Below are 20,752 nucleotides of genomic sequence, written 5' to 3'. Positions count from 1 at the left end.
ACAGGACTCAGCCTATACGTAAATCTCTTCAGTTGTTCCTTGCCTATGGGTCCCCTCATCTCGGGGAGCCTATCTCCTCTCAATGTTTGTCCAAGTGGGTGACTTCCACCATAGCCCTTTGCTATGAGCTTGCACGTCAACCCATTCCTACCTCTGTCATTGCCCATTCTACACGGGTGGTATTGACATCCACCGCTTTCCTGGCTGGTGTTCCGTTGGAGGACGTCTGTGCGGCTGCTACGTGGTCCTTGGCATCGACCTTCGTGACCCACTACGCACTCGATATCTGAGCTCGACGGGATGCTGCATTTGGCCAGTCGGTGCTGCGATCTCTCTTTGCTTGACCCTGCTGCGTCTCCAGGTAGGACCAGTGGGTGTTTTTCCCCACTGATGATGCTGTGTCTTAACCAGTATTCTTTGTGTCTCTTGCAGCTGCCAGCTCCCTCCTCCAACTGGTTCAGCTCTTGTAATCACCCATGTGTGGGACTGCACAGAGACCACGACGAAGATAAACAGGTTGCTTACCTGTAACTGATGATCTTCGAGTGGTCATCTGTGCAGTACCACAATCCCACCCAGCCTTCCCCACTGCTGGCATCTCCTATTCACCTTTCTTTGGCTTGATGGGACTTACCGGTAGCGGTCGAAGGAACTGAGTGGGAGGCGGCTCTCTCTATTCCGCTCCAGGCATGCGCAGTACGTGCCTGCTTCCCAGGGCGGGAAGAGAGCCTGCCAAAAGCTTTCTGAGGCAAAGCTCTAGAAGTTTCTCCGGTCGAGGTCGTGCGCAGGTGCCCAACCCATGTGTGGTACTGCACAGATGGCCACTCGAAGATCATCAGTTACAGGTAAGCAACCTGTTTTTTATGATGCAGCAGGCTAATACTACATGTGGATCTATATACAATAGAATCCACTATCCACTGCTTGACCATGTTGCATCCATTTACTTTCATTTTGGAATGAATATAAAGTACTGTTTAACAAGTGGTGCATGTATTGTCCTGGCAAATGTTGAGGAGGCTCTTACCACACCATGCATCTTGGATTTCTGATACAGTGTGGTAAGGGTTTCCCCACTCACCTGGACAATGGAAAAAAATTGGCTTACTGAATAGATACATGCAGTTTACTGTGAAAAGCTACTACTAGGTGAATAGTCTGTATTCCTCCATAAACAATGTAAACTGGGTAGTATGATATCAGACTTGAAAAAGGGGTTGAGACTGAACAGATGTTGGTATCGTTGGAAAGAAAAGTTCAGCAGAGGACTACTGAAGAAATTAGTCTACCCATTTTGAATATATATTAATGAGAAGCAGCCTATGAGCTTATTTTTTCAACATTTGGTATTGAGAAAATAATATAAAGTGGGAAATCTCTTAAATTCCTGGCACCAGGATGAAGCTGTATTTGGCTTAACCAAAGGATTGGCTTTCTAGGCCTATTGGTTTTGAGGCCAGAAATGCAGAGGAGTTCTTGAGCTTCATGAGCTTTTTGATATAAAGGATTTTTTCCTCTTTCCGCCAAATTCAGTGTCTCAAGTCTGCCTCCATAGGCAAGGCAACATAGCATAGCTGAAACTAGGGCTACAAAATTATTCCTTAATGTTCATGTATTCTCATACTAGAGAGGTCCACTCTAGTCTTGGTTTAGTTCTGCTTTATGTAATCATCACAAGTAGCCAAATAGCCAAGAAATGTGCTTGGAACATCAGTCACATGGTGGGGTAGTAGTTACTTATTATGGTCTTTAGACCAGCATCCAGTTTATTTAGTCAAACATAAAATACAATAATAAAAAGTTTTTGAATGTAAGAGCTTTTAAAATGCAATTCCCATAATTTGAAAATTAATGCACAGAATCTAGCAACTTGACATGTAAGCTTAGACTTATTATCAGATAGAAGCTAATGAAGTCTTGCTTTATTTGTATTTACATGGCTGGGGATTATATCAAGTAATGGAGTAATAATTCCAAGATGTCCCTCCCCGTAGAGTGAACAGCTAAAGAACATGTGCTCTACAGTCTCAACCTCCCCTAGGGAACAAGAGCATAACCTTTCTGGATAGGGGATTTTATTGTACCTGCCCTCAATAGCTGCAGAAGGGAGTGCAAAACACCTAGCTAGAGTAAACATCCTTCTAAAGCTATTTGCTTCCACTGAGGCCAGATATGTTGCCAGCTTAATCGTGCTTTTAACATTTAGCAGTGCCCCAAGTTTTGATGCACCACATGGTGGGGTGAGTACCCTCTTCCAATGCACTTAACTAATTTACTACTATATAATTTTACTAGGAATAAGGCCCATTGTGGAAATAAATACAACGAGCTCTAGAAAGAGGCTCTGGGCGGGTGCCCTGGCGTTGGGCACTTAGCATCAATCTCCTGTTGTGACCTCAGCAGGGTATAATGACACAGAGCTTGCTGTTTTCTCCAGAGGAACTGATCTCTGCCATCTGAAGAACGGTTGTAATTCTTAGTGATCTCCAGCCCTCCCCAGAGATTGGCAACAATGGTTCCCCAGGAAGAAATGGCTGGTTTGGAGGGTGGAGTCTATGGCTTTGTAACTGTCAGAGGTCCCACCCCTCCTCAAACCCCACTGTCCAGGCTCCATCCCTTAGATCTCCAGGAATTTCCCAACCCAGAGGTGGCAACCCTATCTCCTCCCAGCCAACCATCAACATACCATTATCTGCTCCTCTGACTTCAGATTTCCATCTCTTCCCTCCTCCCTGTAGCCTCTACCTAGGAAAACTACACTCTTTTTCTGCAGTGGGGACCCAGGCAGGAGGGAAGCAACCTCAGCAGGATATAATGACACAGAGTCCACTCTGCAAAGCAGCGGTTTTTTTCCAGGGGAGCTGATCTCTGCCATCTGGAGAGCAGTTTTAATTCTGAGTGTGATTTCCAGCCCTCACCTGGAGATTGGCAGCAGTGGTTCCCCAGGAGGAAAAGTACAGTCTTACTCCGCAGTGGAGACCAGAGCAGCTTACATCATTCTCCTGTCCTCCTTTTGATCTGCACAACAACCCTGTGAGGTAGGTTAGACTGAAAGTCTGTGACTGGTCCGAAATCACCCACTCAGCTTCCACAGCAAGAATTTGGGTCTGGCAGACCCTGCTTTGAAGCGCTAACTGCTACGCCTAGGGTAGCCAACCTCCAGGTAGAGCCTGAAGAGCCAGGTGGAGTGGGATATCTCAACTGAACTCCAGACAACAGATCTCCCCCCCCCTGATAAAATAACTGCTTTGGAGGGTGGGCTCTGTGGCATTCTATTCAGCTGAGGCCCCATCCCCAAACTCTGGCTTCCTTAGACTCCACCACAGAATATCCATGAATTTCCCAACCTGGAGCTGGCAACCCTAGTTAGGGCTGGCCCCAATGAGTTCCCCACAAAGGCCTGGAAAGCACCTCCTTCCTTTGCCTTTTTACTGACAGAACCAAGCATGGTTGCCTAGCAACAGCCACTGAGGGAAAAGTTAGTCCCACAGGAGCCAAGAAGAAGTGTCTTTGTCAGGAGGGAAAGCCATTTGGCAGTTAATTCTGTGAGAGAAGAGTGTCCAGGCTGGCAGCGGGTGGGCGAGAGGAGCAGACCCAGCACCCAGCCAATGTCATGTGAGTACTCTTGAGTGGCGGTTGATGGGCCAATGGCTGCACAGCCAGTGGGAGAACTGGAAATGGCCAACACGTAAGGGAATTATATAGGATGGACCTTCTTTACTTCTCTCTGTATCCCCACCCTATTCCATTACTTGTACCCAAAGATGCCCTTTTGTTTGTTCCATTGACTCCTTTTCCTCCTGCAGTCTCTTAAATTACTATATTGAACTGTATGGTTCATGTACCTTATTCAGCCCATCTTCAACTTAAGAAACTTCTGTTATCATGTCTCTGTCACTTCAGCTTCCTGTTTACTGCCTTTCCTGTCACATATCACTTGTCACTTCAGAGTATCCTTGTTAAAATAATGTGTTCTGCCAGTATTGTAATTTCACCTGTTTCAAGTATCTAGTTCCTTCTCACTTCCCAAGAACTTTAGATTCCTACCTCTTTTAACATTAGTTCATTAATTCTTCATATAAAGAGACTCTAGTACAAATAATTGTAATTTCAATTCTCAGTAAATCTGAGCATTTTGAACTAGAAGAAGAGACTGGATTTATACCCCACCCTTCACTACCCAAAGGAGTCTCAGAGTGGCTTACAAACTCTTTTCCCTTCCCCTCCCCACAACAGACACCCTGTGAGGTAGGTGGGACTGAGAGAGCTCTGACAGAAACTGCTCTTTTTCAAGAACAGCTGTGCCAGAACTATTGCTTACCCAAAGTCATCCAGCCAGGTGCAAGTGGAGGAGTGGGGAATCAAACCCGGTTCTCCCAGATTATAGTCCGCCCACTTAACCACTACACCAAACTGGCTCTCTAGCTCAGGGGTGTCGAACTCATTTGTTATGAGGGCCAGATCTGACATAAATGAGACCTTGTTGGGCCGGGCCATGTGTGTCATAAAATGTAATGCCAGGTAATGGAGATACAAACTTTATAAAGGACACACAAAGGGATTTTTAAAACTTAAAATAAAAACATGCTTAAAACAACAGCACTCTTACAATATTTTGTTTATTTAACAGTGTCTGATTAACTGACACCTCTTGCTCTGAATTATTGCATCAAAATGTCTGTGCTGTTGCAATCTTGAGTATGCTGTTCAGATGTGTATCTGTAAGCTGCAAACCTGTGATGATGCAGCAAAACTGGAAAAAGAAGCAGAAGACAGCCAGTTCCACTGCGGGTCTGATAGAAGCCCTCCAGGGGCCTGATCTGGCCCCCGGGCCACATGTTTGACACCCTTGCTCTAGCTAGTATAGAAAAGGCATCTAGAGTTACAGACATGTTGGAGTGGAACTGCTTTGACCAGAAACTCCTAGGTATTCCTTGCCTCTCTGTGGCTTCCGCAGTTAACATAGCCTTTTAAGTTGCCAACACTAAACTCTTCCTGCTGGAAGGAAGTCTACTTGCTGTAGAATTTTCATCCATCCTGGAAGTCTTACTCTCTCCTCCAGATGCCTTGTACCCCCATCTCTGTCCATTTTGACATCTGTTTATTTGAGATCACAGGGCAAGATTATTGAAACAGTTTCAGCAGTACTGAAGTCCTGCCAATCTTTTACTGTGTCCTGAGTTCCAATTCCTAATTATACTTATTGACTAAGAAAAATATTCTTTAAAATGTAGTATGAAATATAAAATGTAACATTTCACATTCTGACCAGTTATGCATCTAAATTAACAATAATAAATTGCAGCCACCAGGTGGCAGCATGTTACACGAAGAGAAAATTCAGGCACCGAAATGTTTCAATGTTATGCAACGAGTTTTTCATTTTTATATAGTATAGAAGATAGATGGCAAGTAGTCTGATTTTTCTTGAGCTTGCAATTAAATAAAATTTATCCTGATAAATGTTAATAAGTTAGCCAGTCCCAACAATCATATCTTACCATTCTGAAAAAATAAGGCAAGTACCATTCCTTGCCCTGACCGCCCAGGCTAGCCCGATCTCATCAGATCTGGGAAGCTTAGCTTGCCTTGAAATCCATAAGAGGTTGCCATAAATGGGCTGTGACTTGATAGCCCCCCCCCCAAAAAAAATCCTGTTAAAAGAAATAATTTCATATTTTGCCGCTTCAGTCCAGCACTTCAGTTGCAAGATTATTTTAACTAAACTGCAATATAACAAATATCCTGGAATCTTGATTTCAAGGAAGAACATACAGTTTTATAAGGCTGGTTTATACTGAGCTATCTAACTGGATACTGTGTGTTGTCTGTGGCAGTAGCTGTCAAAGACAGGTCTTTCTCAACTTTGCCACCTGAAGTCTTTTAACAAGCAAATGCTCTACCATTGACCCATGGCCCCTTCACAAATGCTTTGGTTGAGAGCCATCATTGGTACTAGAATGTGAGGTGAAAATGAGTTGAAGAATATTTTAATAGTTTAAAATAAATTCCTAGCTGACAGAAATTCCTTTTTTTTCAGTAAGTATCAGAGAAAAAGATTAACAGTATTACCTTCATGAAATGCAGACACTGAAATGGCATTCCATAGAATTGAGGCTAGTAATTCTGCATGTCATGTAAAAATTACTCATAAGCATGTTTTGTGTTTCTACTTATAGGGAAGTAGTTGTAGCCTTGACTCTCAGTGAGAAAGGCAGACTATAAAGTAAATAATGTAATGTGGAATAATCCTGTATTTAATGCTGAACCTGGTCACCATGTGGATCGATAGGCCCAGAGAATGGGGCCACATTTGTAGAAAAATGTGAATGCCCCCCAAATGATCCCCCAAGTGAGGGGTGTTGTCTGCCCTTGTACAGGCAATATATAGGAGTGTTCCTGTGGGATGGAAGAGGGAGGAGCAGGAACCATCAGCTGGTGGACTGAGCAAGCAGAGGGAGGGGAGGGGGCAGCTGGAGTTGCAGCTGCATGAGGCAGGTAGGCAGGTGGAGGAGCAAGGATTACCTCTGCACCAGGCAAGCAAGGAGGAGTGGCTCCCCGCATAGCTAAACGGGAGCAAGAGCAGCTGCCATGGAGGCCAGGCGGATAGAGTTGGTGGCACTGCTGGTGAGTGGGCGGGCTGGCAACTGTTCCGATGAGCAAATGGTGGGGAGGATGGGATCCCCCCTATGAGCATTGTGGATCCCTGCATATACAGTTATTACCATGTTTGTTAACATTATTGAAGGGTTTTATGTTTTATAGAGCTCTGCACCTGCAGAATGTTCCTGTTCTTTCAAATGCATATAGAACATTTTTCTCTTGTAGAAAAGGAACTCCTATAAAGATGGGGCTCCAAGGAGGTCTTTCTAGATGCTAGAGTACAGTCTTATCTGTCACCCGTGCTTTCCTTAACAATTGTCTAAATAATGCCATACCTGGGGTTTTGTTAGATTTAATGCCTGTATCAGAAAAGGTACTTTCATAGGCTGGGCTCTATAAAATGAACTTGCAAACCTTCTGCAGTAATGGTTGTATAGCATTTAATGTGGTAGCACTTAAGTGATTGTATGAAGTTATCATAACACGATTTAAGGATTTTGTGTTCTGTTTAATATACATGTTTAATGGGAACAAAATAGATTGTCACACCTGAAATCACAATGGTATGAAGTTCCAAAGTTATGATGGTAGTTTTTAGTTGCTCTGGCAGAACTGGTGTATTATCAGAAGCATCTGTGTATATGTATGTGTATATCTATATCTATATCTCTATATATGTGTGTGTGTATATATATATGTGTGTGTGTGTGTGTAAAACATTGAAAACTTCCATTTCTGAGGAATGCAAATCAATTCAGAGTTGGCTGAAAGCCAATTTCTGAGCTCCAGTGCACGTTTGAAAAACCTACTCACTTCCTAAGTGCCTTGTGAATCTGCAATGATTAATTCTTCTCATTATTTTGCTGCAAATTCTCATGACCCTCTGTGATGATTCGATCACCCACTTAGAGTTTATGCATATTCATATCTTTCCACTCATGGCTGCAGTTGTTCAAGTCTCCTTCACTGGCTGTGGTATGCACTTGGTGCAGTAATTGAGCTGCAGTAGATTGATTACTCTAGGGAGCTGTAAGGCCTTTAAAGGTGAAAACATATCAGTCCTGTTAATTAGGAAACAAAGCTCTGGTGGCAAGTTCAGCAGTCAAATGCTTCCAGTGTAGAAATGAGGAAAGGTATGATTTGTTCCTCTCCATGAACCCTGTTTACTTTTTAATATTTGGATTAGGTATGTGACCAGGCGTGGTAAGCTTGAGTTGATGATTGGAAAGAGTTGGTACATCAAGAGAACTTCATTTGCAATGTTGGCTTTACTGTCACTAAAAATTATGTTGTATATTGTCTTTCAAGATTTTGTGTTGACTATTAATTTGTTTATATATTATTGATCCTATTTTTTTAATAAAAGTGTTTTCTGTGCATTTGAAGACATCTTAAAACTTCAGGGGGAAACTATTGCATCATGAGCAAGGTCAATATTTTCATGTTAGAACATTTTAAAAGCTGTTTAATGTTGGGAAAATAACTTATTTTTAAGTGGAAATGTTGGCTTTCTATTGAATTTAAATGCATCATGCTAGTTTAGTCTTAATTCCATCAAAAGGGAAAGTATGAAATTCAGCTTTTTTGATGTTGATGATTAAGTACGAGGAACAGGGAAGATTTGGGTGATAAAGTCAACACAAACTTGGTTCTGTGTATGTAGGAAGACATAGTACTCCAAAAGTACAGAAATTACACATTGGATGTGGCCATGCCTCTTGTGCATCTGTGAAATACGTAGATGGTATTTGTGTTGTAATCATAAATATAAAAGTAACTTTAAAACAAAAGAATTTGAACACCCAGATCTTAAACAGGGTTCATTGCAAGAGTTTGCTATTCAGGGTGTCCATAATAAGTTTCCATACTAGACAAGCAAAATGCACTGTGTGGTGTCAGAGATCTACTATGTAGTCATACCCTAAATTCTAGTGTATTATTCTTCATTTTGGGGGCCTTTTTGCTTTTGTTATGACACCAGTTCTCAGAGTGCATTGGATTGTATTTAAGCATACCCTTCCAGAAGATACATTTCTACTGATGGAGGCACAGTAGAGAATTGTGTGAAACTAAATAAGAATGTGTTCTTGTACTTGTGGGAGAACTTTCTCAATCTTTTGGGTTCATTGGAAGAAGGGTTTTAGTATCTTTCCTTAAGTGAGAAACTACTTTACAAACACAAAAAACCTGTTCATCTTACCTTGTTTACATTGTTAAATTCTCAAAGCATTAAAGGCACCATCTGGTACATTCTGCAGTATGAATTGTAAGAATTTTAGATCACTTAAGGAAGAATTTTCCAGGTTATCGGTGGATTATTGTGTGGATTATAGTGCTTTGTCTCTTGTTGTTCTGTGCTGTACTGAATAAAGTTCCCATTAGATTAATCATTAAAGTGTTGAAAGGTGTAAAGACTAGGATGAAACAATTGACTGCAATGTACTACTTGCCCTGTTGCATATATCTGTGTTTTAGGCAATGGAACCAGGAGTATCAAAGTTCTGTCACTTTCCTTCAGACATTCAGTTGCGTGCACCAAGAATAGTTTGTAGCCAACTTTCTATAGCACATAATGCTAAAAATAGCATTATTGTGTAAAAATAATGCTAAACTGTAAAAAGATTTTTAAAAGCAGATATACTTAGGAAGCAACAGGATAAAAGTCCAAGCATCCAGTAGCCACTGACAAGTTAAAAAGATGGGCCTGGTAAGCCACCTGGATTGTTGAAGAGGGCAGAAAGTTCGGTTGGGAGGTCTCCTCTTGTATTGCATTAAGAAATGTGGGTCATGGCTGCCTACATTCATTCTTTTTCCTCACACAGTTCTCCTCCTTACGCTTTATTATGTCATCTAAACACTATACTATTCTTTAGTTTCTTTATGATTGTTTTCTTTGCCTGACGTTTTACACCCAAAAGTGCATTCCTTGTCTCCTCCACTTTTTCTCCTCCCATTTTTTATTCCTCTTAATTTACAGTCTCTTCTGCCACTATCTCTTTTTTAAAAATGTATTTCTCTCCTCCTTTTTTTATGTTTCCTTGAAAGCAAAGTCTTCCCTTCCCTAGTCTTCCTTGAAAGCAAAGCAGTTTGATTTTGTGTGGGTACAGTCACAGAACTTCTTTCAGTGCTATGATCTGCCTCTAAAATTGTTAGTAATGATAATAAGGCAAGTGACAGCGAGCAAATGCAGAAATCTTTTCCCTTAGCACTAAATAATAACAACCTGCTGCTGCTCATTGGAGTAAGGATTTCTGCGTCAAAGCTGAAACTTCATGTAATCTTCTTGAACTCTAAATGCAAAAAAAGTGCTGTCTTAGAAGATAGTGATAGAGGCAAGCTTGCATCAGCAAAACCAGACTTCTTTTATCCTGGAATGTTTAGGTTTCCATCTCTCCCTATGTTCAGGCTGGCTTTTAAGTTTTGCAAACCTCAAAAACAACAACAAAACCACAAGTGTGCTTTAGAGAATCAGTGTCCATTCAACATAATTTTTTAGTGGAAAGCAAGGGAAGAAGGGATTTCTGCTCTTATTATTCTATTTCTGTTGGGCAGGCTGTTCCATGTTGTACAGATTACAATGGTGTGAGTTGTCATTGCATAGAAGATGTCCCATATCCCTTTTCATTTCTGCACCCCATTCTGACTTCCAATCAGTGTGCTGAAGTAAGGCTGAACAAGGGAAGTAAGGCTGAACAAGGGAATGAAGTTAAATCCTTTCTTCAGCAGAACTGTGTGTGCTGGAGAGGAAGAATGAGTGACCTCATCCTTCATTCAGCTCACATGGCTATTCCTGTGACTGTAGGATGTTCTTTCTTTGGGTATGAAGGAGCTGCTGGAGCATAGGATATGGGAAACCTGTGTCCTTTGCACAGCGTGATGATGTGATATTGCCCATTCTGAGCATAGCTGTTAAGGACATTTCAAATAACATTAATTTAAAGTTACAGAAGCAAAGTTACTTACTTCTAAGCCTATAAACTTCTGTGGACTTAGGGTGTATCACAAGAGAGGCAGTAGCAGCTGCCAAGAGAGAGGACAGTTGGTCTGGGACCCTTATATGGAACACAGAGTCCCTTTGGCTATGTTGCTAGCTTCTATAGAACTGCTATTTTTGTTACCTTTTGGAAGAACCTGCTGTAGAAGAAGAGGGGATTGGATTTATACCCCACCGTTCACTACCCAGAGGAGTCTCAGAGTGGCTTACACTCCCTTTCCCTTCCCCTCGCCACAACAGACACCCTGTGAGGTAGGTGGGACTGAGAGAGCTCTTTCGAGAACTGCCCTTGAGAGAACAGCTGTGAAAGAACTTATGACTGACTCAAGGTCATACCAGCAGCTGCATGTTGAGGAGTGGGGAATCAAACTTGGTTCTCCCAGATTAGAGTCCACGCGCTTAACCACTACACCAAATTGGCTACAACTGTGTAAGGGTGCCTGACTTTCTGCCCCTCTCAGCATGCTGAGAAGAGCAGCAGGATGGTGAGGTGAGGCCACTCCATGGCTTTGATCCTCAACTTCTTACTCACTATGGTACACGTCCTGGTGTTTAGCTTGTGTTTCCCTTCCCTAGCTCCTTTGGTATGTTGCTCATAGTCCCAGCCTTCACAGTGGTGAGGTCATAATTTTGCTTTCCCTGGCCCTGTTGCATGACTTTTCATGGGACTCCCTGTCCCCTTCTGTTAGTGGATCCCTGGAAATGTTGAAGACTACTGGTAGAGGGCAACAAACACACTTAAGTGAATAAGTGTAAGCCATCAGCTTTGGGAGATACTACAACCTATCTTGATTGGGAGACTGAATGTGTAGTTTGTTGTACTTTTGAAACTCTTATATTCATGTTTTGGATCGGTCTCAAACTTCACAATTTGATTTTCAGGCATTTATTGATACAGCAAAGGAAATCTTCCAAAAAATACAGGAAGGAGTCTTTGACATTAATAATGAGGTAAGTTCTTCAAATATCAGATCACTTGCTTATAAATATAAAATGCATTTACATCAATTGAATGTACTAGAAATGAAAAGTTCTGTGGGTTAGATTTAAAGCTTGTTTTCTGCTTGCAGAAAGCAGGGGAAACTGTTTTTGCCCATTCCTAGCTCTCACTACAAGATCCCCTACACTGTGCCCAGTGGTGTTTGGGGGATCCTCCAACTCAGGGCCAGTGTTGCGGAGAATACAGTTGGAGTAGGGAGGAAGGAAAGTTCCCTTCTATGAATGAAGCTCTGCCTACAGTACTTTAAATGCAGCCTCATGTTTTCCAGTTGATTGTTGCCTAGGTTTAGTACAACAAACTGAAAATGCTCTGAATCAGTGTTCATAAGATTCCATTTATACATATATTTGTTTGGTGTTGAGAGAGATTAAGTGACTTTAGCCATCCATGAAGCAGCATGAAATCTTATAAATTCCCTCAAAGGAAAAATGCATTTGTAACCATTTCTCCACATAATGTCAGTTATTTTCAAAAATGCCTTTTCGTTTTGCAGATGGTAAGCCAGTAGTAAGGTACCTGATGCACATGAGCTATAAAATAAATATCTGGGGCTTACTTGAAAAATTGTTGTAATCAGGATTTAGGTTGCAATCCTATGCACAATTACATGGCAGTAGGACTTGATTATAAGTAAATGTACATAGGATTGGGCTATTAGATCACTGGCTCGTATTTACAAGCAAAATTTTGAATTGTATTTTTCCATTTTGAGAGAAAATTGAAATCAAATTTTAAAAAACATGTATATACAGCTTACATTTACAAGTTCTTGAATTCATATGTGTGCTTTGCATTACTGCATGATGACATCTGTCTTATGTCGTTGAAGTTTCCTAATTGGTTTGATATCTTCATTGGAAATGACAGCATGCCATGGTCAGCAGATCTCTGGCTTGCTGGTTCAGAACAGAACAAAGTTTGAGTCCAGTGGCCCAAACTTTATTCTGCTGCTTCAGACCAACACAGCTACCCACCTGAATCTTGGTTCAGAATAGGTTCAGGAATTTATTATTGCTTATTCTAAGTTTAAAATGATAAATTATTAATTTCTAGAAATCCCTCAATTTTTTAATTGTTTTTTTAAATGCCACAACTTCTATGTTCATTTTGAAGTACCTGGGATCAAGTTTTAGAAAGACTTCTGTTGTGCAGAAGAAAGTAAAACACTCAGATAACATGCTATGTTTATTGAACTTTTTACTATTAATTTCTCACTAGGCAAAAAGCTATGATGAAACAATGCCAGTTTTTCAGTCAGATAGGAACTGCCTGATTGGGCCTCTCAGATTAAATAGATTGCATTCTGTATCAATGTGCATGTTTACCCACTGAATTTATTTTGCCTTACACCCATTGATGTCTCTGGCAGAATAGACACATTCACCTATTCTTAGAAAAGTCCCTTCTGATCAGGAGTAGGAGCTGTTGGTATGATCCCATACAAGTTCATTTTATAACTGTGATAAAAGGCTGTCTCTTAATAACGTTGACACTTCATTTTCTGAGTTGCTTCCTTTTGCCCTGTGATCTAAAGAGTAGAAAATACTCAGAACTTAGCTGTGACTTCAGTTGCATAATTTTGAATGTCTCTTCCTATGACTTTTTGGTGCATACTTATTTTCATGATCTGATTACTTACCAGTTTCACATGCCAGACATTTAATAAATTTCCATAAATTGAGAAATTGTCATACATTGAGCAATTCTATTTGCATGTGATAGACATCCATTTGAAACTTGAGTCTGCCCATGTAGCAAGGAAAGGCTTGTTTGAATTACGTGTTCAACTCACAAAATTAACAGCCACCCCGTAAAAAAATAACAAAGTAGATCTTACTATTAAAGTTGATTGGAAATAGGGTTGCCACCCTCCAGGTGGGGCCTGGGGATCTCCCGCTTTCACAATTGATCTCCAGCTGACAGAGATCAGCTCCCCTGGAGAAAATAGCTGCTTTGAAAGGTGGACTCTATGGCATTGTACTATGCTGAGGCCCCTCCCCAAACCCCGCCCTTTCCTGGCTCCAACCCAGACCTGGTAACCCTACTTGGAACCCCGCCCTCCCCAAACCCCACCCTCTCCTGGCTCCAACCAAGATCTGGCAACCTTACTTGGAAACTAAGCTTAAAATAAAGATTGTTGTTTCACAAAACTGTTACTGCTGTTTTTCATAGTTTTATTACACTTGCCTTGTACAGGTATGATTTAGCCTCTTCCCCACATGGAAAAGCAAAATGCAAAGATGCACTCCTACTTGGCCTCACATTCTACTGCTACTTTCTTAGTATGATGGGGTGGCATGTGGGGAGCAGCATGTACTTTGATGCATATAAGTGAGGCATGGCAGGGCCTCATCAAGACTAGCAGCACTAAACCAGCATGGGAGAGTAAAAGTATTCTCGTGAAAATCCTTCTGTTCTTTGCATGCCCTATTTTGGTTTTTGAATCAATATGTCAATTCCTTTTTAAACTAGCAAAATATCATGCAATAACTTTAAACTGGGTGTTGTTTGGTTAGCAATAGATAGCACATAAATTGGACAGTAATCATGGCCTAATCATGGCCTCTAGAAAAGCATGCTTGTATCTGTCGAGTTTCATAGAATATCTGAGTGCTTTACTGTATCTTATGGAGATTTGATTGCAATATGCTGTCAGGAGCCAACAGTGCATGCTATTTACTTGGCATGATGCCAAGTCTGGGTCCTTGATTCCTCAAGAAGTTGCTACCAGCCCAGAGGGGGCAAAACCAATGAGCCATAGGGCATGCTTTTTATTAAAGAGGAGTCAAAGAGTGAAAAGAAACCACATCAGCTGCTGTCAATACTGAGCTAGTGCCAGAAACCCCAAGGCTACTGCTGTTGCAGAACTGCCAAGCACTATAAATCTGAGATTTACTGTGACACAAAGTTTCCTTAAGAGCTTAATTTCTGAAGCTACTGTATTACTTTCCTTAAAGTGCTGTATTTTAGGTAAAATCCACTTGAGGGAGTGAGGGTTAAGATATAAGTGTGAGTATGATGAATGAGAGAACTACTCTGTGTGTGGTTCTTGGCAACTTGCCATGTCTTTGGGGATCATAGAAATTATTGATGACACAGAACACTTGTATGCCCTTAGCCTGTACAGCTGATTTGATGTAGAAAGAAAAATACTGTTGAGGGAGGAAAAGTTTTTACCAGGCAAGAATTATAGAAACCTAAACATTATTTTTGTCTTGATGATCACATTAAAGATTTCTTCCTTTTCGGGAGCAATGAAAACTGTATATGATTTTAGAGACAGAAAGCCGAAGTAAGGGCAGAAGGACTCTGATAAATGGCTCTTTGAAATAAAGAAGATGCTCAGAAAGTTCTCTCATGATAACTAATTTACTAATACAGAACAATGTGAAAACCAAGAACTCTACAAGTATATTGTTTTACTAACTCTTTTAATACTAATATTAAGTTTAACATAAAGGGGGTCTCCCACTCTTGGGTTTTTAGTTAGTGTGGGTATCTTTTCTTTATCCATAGTTGTAGTTCCCCTTCCTATATTTTTCTTTGTAGTTTGTAGTCTTATTGAAAAAATAAAAATATCCCTCCGGGGTTTAAAAAAAAAAAAGATTTCTTCCTTTTGAAACAACTTGGACAACAGCTGCATTTGTAAGGATTTCATACTGTACGTATTGATAGTGACCATGATAACTGAATTGCAGTCTATAGAAATGTGTAAAAACTGAAATAGTAAGATGGGTCCTCCGACCCTTGATTTCATTTCCTTAATTGCTATCAGACATTTTAATAGGATTTTTTTTCTTATTGCTTTGATGATCATGAAAATAAGACTACTCCTTCAGCTATTCATAAATCAGAAATAAGTTAACAACTTTGAAATGTTGTAGCCTGTGGCAGTGTTTTAGAATAGTAATGTGCATTCAACTTTTATTATTTCAGGCAAATGGCATTAAAATCGGCCCTCAGCATGCTGCTACTAATGCAACACTTGCAGGCAATCAGGGAGGACAACAAGCTGGTGGAGGTTGCTGTTGAACCTGTTTTTACTTCCTACCTGCCTGATGGGGCCTACTAACTTGTTTCACCCTCCCTCGCTCAATTCCAACTACAAGATGAAATTATTGTAAGAAGGCATCATGTTGCGGAAGACTTTATTCTTCAAATTCTTGTACAACTTTGAATAAATGGTTAATGTTCACTTAAAGACAGGTTTTGGAGATTGTATTCATATCTATATTTCCATTTGATTTCTAAGTCAATTGATGTGATTATTTTTGTTCAATGTTGTCTTGTGCCCTTGACTACGAACTGTATTAAACACTACAAAGTCATCTGAATATTTTAATCAGTTTGTGTAGTTAGGTTGCCCAACTATTGTGGTTACCTAATGTTTAATATTGTAGAACTGTCCTCAAGTTTTGTCCATTTTCAAGACTCTAAAGAAAAACTGAAGGACTCTTAAATCTGTATCATTTACTTTCTGTATATATAGTTTAATAACCTGCTTGGGTGTATTTGCCAAGCTATAATTCTTTAATGCATTTGCATAAATCCTATACTATTTAGAGCTTGGAAGTACAGAAGCATTATTAGAAACTGCTTGGATGCTGAATTTTAATCCTTATTGACATTGTTAGCATGTTCGTCCTCTTGTCATTACCCCAGAGTCCCCCAAAAATGCGTTATGTATATTATTATAAGCTTCATACGCGTTACCTATTTTAATGCCAAATGTTTGCTAATTGCTCACAATTTCCACAGCACCTCTTCAGAAATGGATTAGCTGTTTGCCTTAATTATGTAGGTTAAAACATACTATAATGAATGAAAAATACAGGAAACATTGAAACTCGTAAAATTACACATTATGAAGACTTTAATCTTTCTAAAAACATTTTATTTGCTTTCCTTTCCAGGTATGTTTTCATCAAGGACAGTTTTTCAACTTAGCTGTACATTGACTGTGTAAAGTTTTTCTTTTTTGGGTTTTTTAGTGAAAACTTGTAATCTTAATATGGTAAGCATCTTGTCTGTTGTGAAGGGGGTGTGACAATAAAACTGCCAGAATGAAAATCCTGATAAAAAACAAAACTGAAAATGCTTTAGTGCTCTACTCCACTTGGTGACTTTATTTTTATTTTCGCCATGCTTCTGTTGAATTGGTTTACAGTGCTGTTAATAAAGTCCTGTTTATCTATCCAAGTTCAGAATATTAAATGGGACTTTTAAACCAGACAGGACAATATCTGTTCTTGAATCCAAAATGTACTGTGTTGCTATATCTCTGCAGTTTGATTCTAATTTCAGGTCCAGATCCACTCATGCTTAGGTGATACAGTCTGCCTTGATGGATAGGTGTTGAAGTTTCACTTTTTAGCAACAATTTGTCTCAGTGGCATGCATTCTGTAATAATTTAATCATTGCAGGTTAGGTTCAACCAGCTTTTCTACTGGGAGAAAAAAAGGGAGTCCCCTTTGACTACCTGGCCAAAATTGAATGAAAGGCTGACTGGATCCAGCTCTATATATCCCATCCCCGTCCTTTCCTCAGTAATATGCTGATTTCACAATAACACTCTCAGGTAGATTTGGCACTATTGAACATGGATTTGAATCTAGAATTCCTCCTTCCAGCTTTTTCAGTTGTATATAAAGTAAGGCTTATCTACTGAAGACTGCATTGACCAAGTTGTTAGGTTTATATGGTAGGACTGGCTGCTGTGGAAATGTATTACATGACTAAAGGTTGATTCAAGTTTCAGTAAAAGTGAATGAGCCTTGCCCTGGATAGCCCAGGCTATTTGTTTATATATCTCAGAAGCAGGGCCGGCCCTGGCTATTACTTGGATGGGAGACCTCCAAGGAATATCGGGAGTGATGCAGGCAATGGGCAAATCACCTCTGAACATCTCTTGCCTTGAAAACTCACTTGACAGCACTTTCCAAAAGTAAATGAAATGGCTTATAGAAAACTTACACAGGCCTTAAAAGATGATTGTCATACTCTATAGGCTTATTGAAACTTGGCATATACACGAGGTTCATATTCCACCTCAGAACAGATTCTCAACCAAGCTATTATGAGCCTGTGAGAAAGTGTTTGGGTGCTTAATTTGGCTGTATTCAAACTCTTATTCCCCAGCATATATGTTTGTCTTCATTTTGTAAGTACTGAAAGATACTGAGTTACAAATCCTATGATGCTGGAACTTAAATACTTAGTCACAGCTGCCAAGTAGATCATTTCATTGCGTAGAACCTTGGTGGTGATTCAGATAACGGTAAAAATTGTGCCAAAGTTACATAGAAACTGTAGTAGATGTAGTTTGGAGGTTCCATTTAAGTACTAAAAATTCTGTTTGATATTGTTCACTCCCAAGTTTAGGCATATAGCCTTGGTGGTGCATGGTGTCATTTTTACTGATATGGGGAAAGTGTGCTATATACCAAACAGGAAGAATTGTGCAAATATTTTTATATACACAAAAATATAGCTTGCATCATACAGTGCCAATCTCTGTCACGATCAGTCTTATGCCCATAACTTCTTGTGCAGTTCTTTTCTCAGTAGCAGAAGCCTAGTTTTTTTATTCTTAGCTAACTAGATTGTAATGTTGCTAATAGTATACTATACTAACTTTGTTTTATTGTAGCAATGAAGTCTCAGTCTGTAAATAATCTATGTTAGTACTAAGTAAGTAGATGATGAAATGTCTTTACTGGGTTTGTAAAGCATGAAAGAAACCACATCATTTGGTAATAAAAACTAGTAACAGACTTCAACAAAGCCAAGACCATGACAAAAAGCAGCATGTTATAGATCTATCACTTCTATTCATGGGACAGATTTTATTATTTTTGGACCTGTTACAAGCTCTGTGTTAAATATTGTGGATGATAAGAGGAAACAGACTCTTGGCAAATGTGGAAAACCCATTACAGTATATTACCGTATTCAGACTACAATAAGGGATAGTCTAAGCCAGAGATGTATTCTCTGCTTGTTTTAGCAGCTGAAAGAAAATTCTACTGCAGGCCTGATGTTAGCCAAATTGCCTTATTTCTTTCTCAAGCTTGGGGGAATTATGATTTTAAAAGGGCAATTGGCATATAGCATAGGGACATAACCAATGTATACCAGAGTCAGAATTCCCAGGGCCCGTGAATAGATGAGGAGACCAGGTTACTATTATAATTGGTATTTTACTTCAAAATTCTCAGCATACAGTTATAACTGGCACACATAGACATACAATACAGAACTAGGAAAAATAGGGTATGAAAAGATAACAGTTGTTGCAATTAGCTGGAGTATCATTGGTGGGCGATATGTTACCTGCCCAGTGAGACGAGTAGACCGTGCAGCAAAAAGAGGGGGAATGGATTGTGAGCCGACCAGTGACACACATGGATTGGCTCCAAACTGATCAGGGATGGAACCGGAAAAATGGGGTAGGGTTGACAACTCCAACTGCATGTGCAGAGAGTTCGCCTTAAGTAGCCAGTTTGTGTCCTGAGGCAAGAGCCAGGGTGGTCACTGATTCCCAGGAAATGCAGAGGACAAAAGCTACCTTGGATGGCTAGGACAAAAGAAATGATGGTTGGAAAATTTAGGGTTGACGTGCGGCAGGGAATGACACCTTTGCAGCCTGTGTTATAAAAGGAAGGGGGAAGGAGGGTGCCATCACTTTAAGGATTCTGTGCTTGTCATGGGTGTTATCTGGATCGGTAGCAGGGAGGCTCCTGGCATCTTTTGTTTCTGGTTGGGCAACAGTCTTTGAGTATGACTCGGGGAAAAAGGAATGTGCTGCGTGGTGGAGAAGCAATCCCTTCATGGCTCCTCTCTGGTCTGCTGCTGTGTCTGTGTTCATGGAGACCAGAGCTTCTGGTCTGTATCATGGTACTGGTGCAGATGCAGAGTGGTGCATGGGCAGAAGTCTTCTGGATCCCGATCTGGCTTGGCATGCACCTATGGCGCAAGGCTTCCCTTAGCCACAGTACATAGTCCAATATTTATTTATTTATGGGGCACCTAGCTTAGGACCACAGCTCTGTCCATTGCCCTGGCACTCACTTCACCATCCAGCAAGGCATTGAGAGGAAAAAAATCTCTAACAGTGCTATCTGGAACGGCTTCTTAGCAACACTGACTTCAGTTTAAAAAGATCTGTTAAGCAAACCACTACACACTATTGTCTGGGGTGACTGGAACTAACCCAGCATGCAATTAGTTTTATCTAAATCTGTAGGGATATGGGTCTGGCAAGTCACTATTCCTTATAATATGGCTTATTTTTCAAAGGGTGGGGTAAGAAAATCTGAAAATTTGCCTTAGGAAAATTTAAATATATTTTAAGAAAAGTGTTGAGCAATGCAGAATATGTGGAATTTTGCCTAGATTAAAGCATACAGAAATGGGTATCACCAATTTTTAATCCTTTAGCAACTTAAAAATCACCAAAAGCAAGTGTGAATCCAAATGTGACACAACTTCAGAAATACAATATGTATCACACATTTGAACATCAATTATACAGCAACTCTTGTCACCCATGATGCAGCTTGAGGGGCATTTATTTATTTTGTTTTGTTTGATTTATATTCTGCCCTCCCTGCATGGGCAGGCTTAGGGCTGTGAGGTGCTGTAGATCATGATTATTTCATGCAACCTGTTGACAAAAATATGAAATATGGTTATTACATGGGTTTCTGCAAAGGTGTACAGATAGTTTAAAGTGTGATTTTGTTAACTACCTAGAACAGGAATTCTTTGTTAACTACCTAGAACAGGAATGTAAAATTGACACTGTAACTGCATGTCAGTGCTTGAGGCATGAGAAGCATGTCTTTCACCTATCATTGAAGGGTTTTCAGGATCAGAAGAGAGAAGCACTGCTGGAAGATACACTAACACCAGTTACTAATATGAGCTGGAGCAGGGGTGTCAAACTCATTTATTATGAGGGCTGGATCTGACATAAATCTCATTTTGCTGGGCTGGACCATGTGTGCCATAAAATGTAAAATGAGGTACTAGAAATATAAACTTTATAAAGATAATTTCAGATGCTGAGTGGCAATAGGCTTGATTGGACTAGGTGTGATATGCAGAGAATCAGTAGGCATGTAGATACCATTATTGGTAATAAGACAGGAAA

At 40.2% G+C, this 20,752-nt stretch overlaps 1 protein-coding gene across 1 annotated transcript in view; it reads left to right on the top strand.

The window, feature by feature from the left end:
• RAB2A (RAB2A, member RAS oncogene family) overlaps nucleotides 1-16,788 on the top strand; it is a 58,289-nt gene extending 41,501 nt beyond the window's left edge. Inside the window, exons 7-8 of the mRNA XM_015412923.1 lie at nucleotides 11,480-11,548; nucleotides 15,534-16,788. Coding sequence (XP_015268409.1) covers nucleotides 11,480-11,548; nucleotides 15,534-15,629 — 165 coding nt within the window. The 3' untranslated portion in view covers nucleotides 15,630-16,788. The remainder of the gene's footprint in view (nucleotides 1-11,479; nucleotides 11,549-15,533) is intronic.
• Nucleotides 16,789-20,752: the final 3,964 nt, after the last annotated feature.

Source organism: Gekko japonicus, unplaced genomic scaffold (genome assembly GCF_001447785.1).
Source record: "Gekko japonicus isolate JY-2015 unplaced genomic scaffold, Gekko_japonicus_V1.1 scaffold1608, whole genome shotgun sequence".
Classification (NCBI taxonomy): domain Eukaryota; kingdom Metazoa; phylum Chordata; class Lepidosauria; order Squamata; family Gekkonidae; genus Gekko; species Gekko japonicus.
Note: the sequence above shows the minus strand (reverse complement) of the source record. Positions and strands in the feature narration are given on the sequence as shown.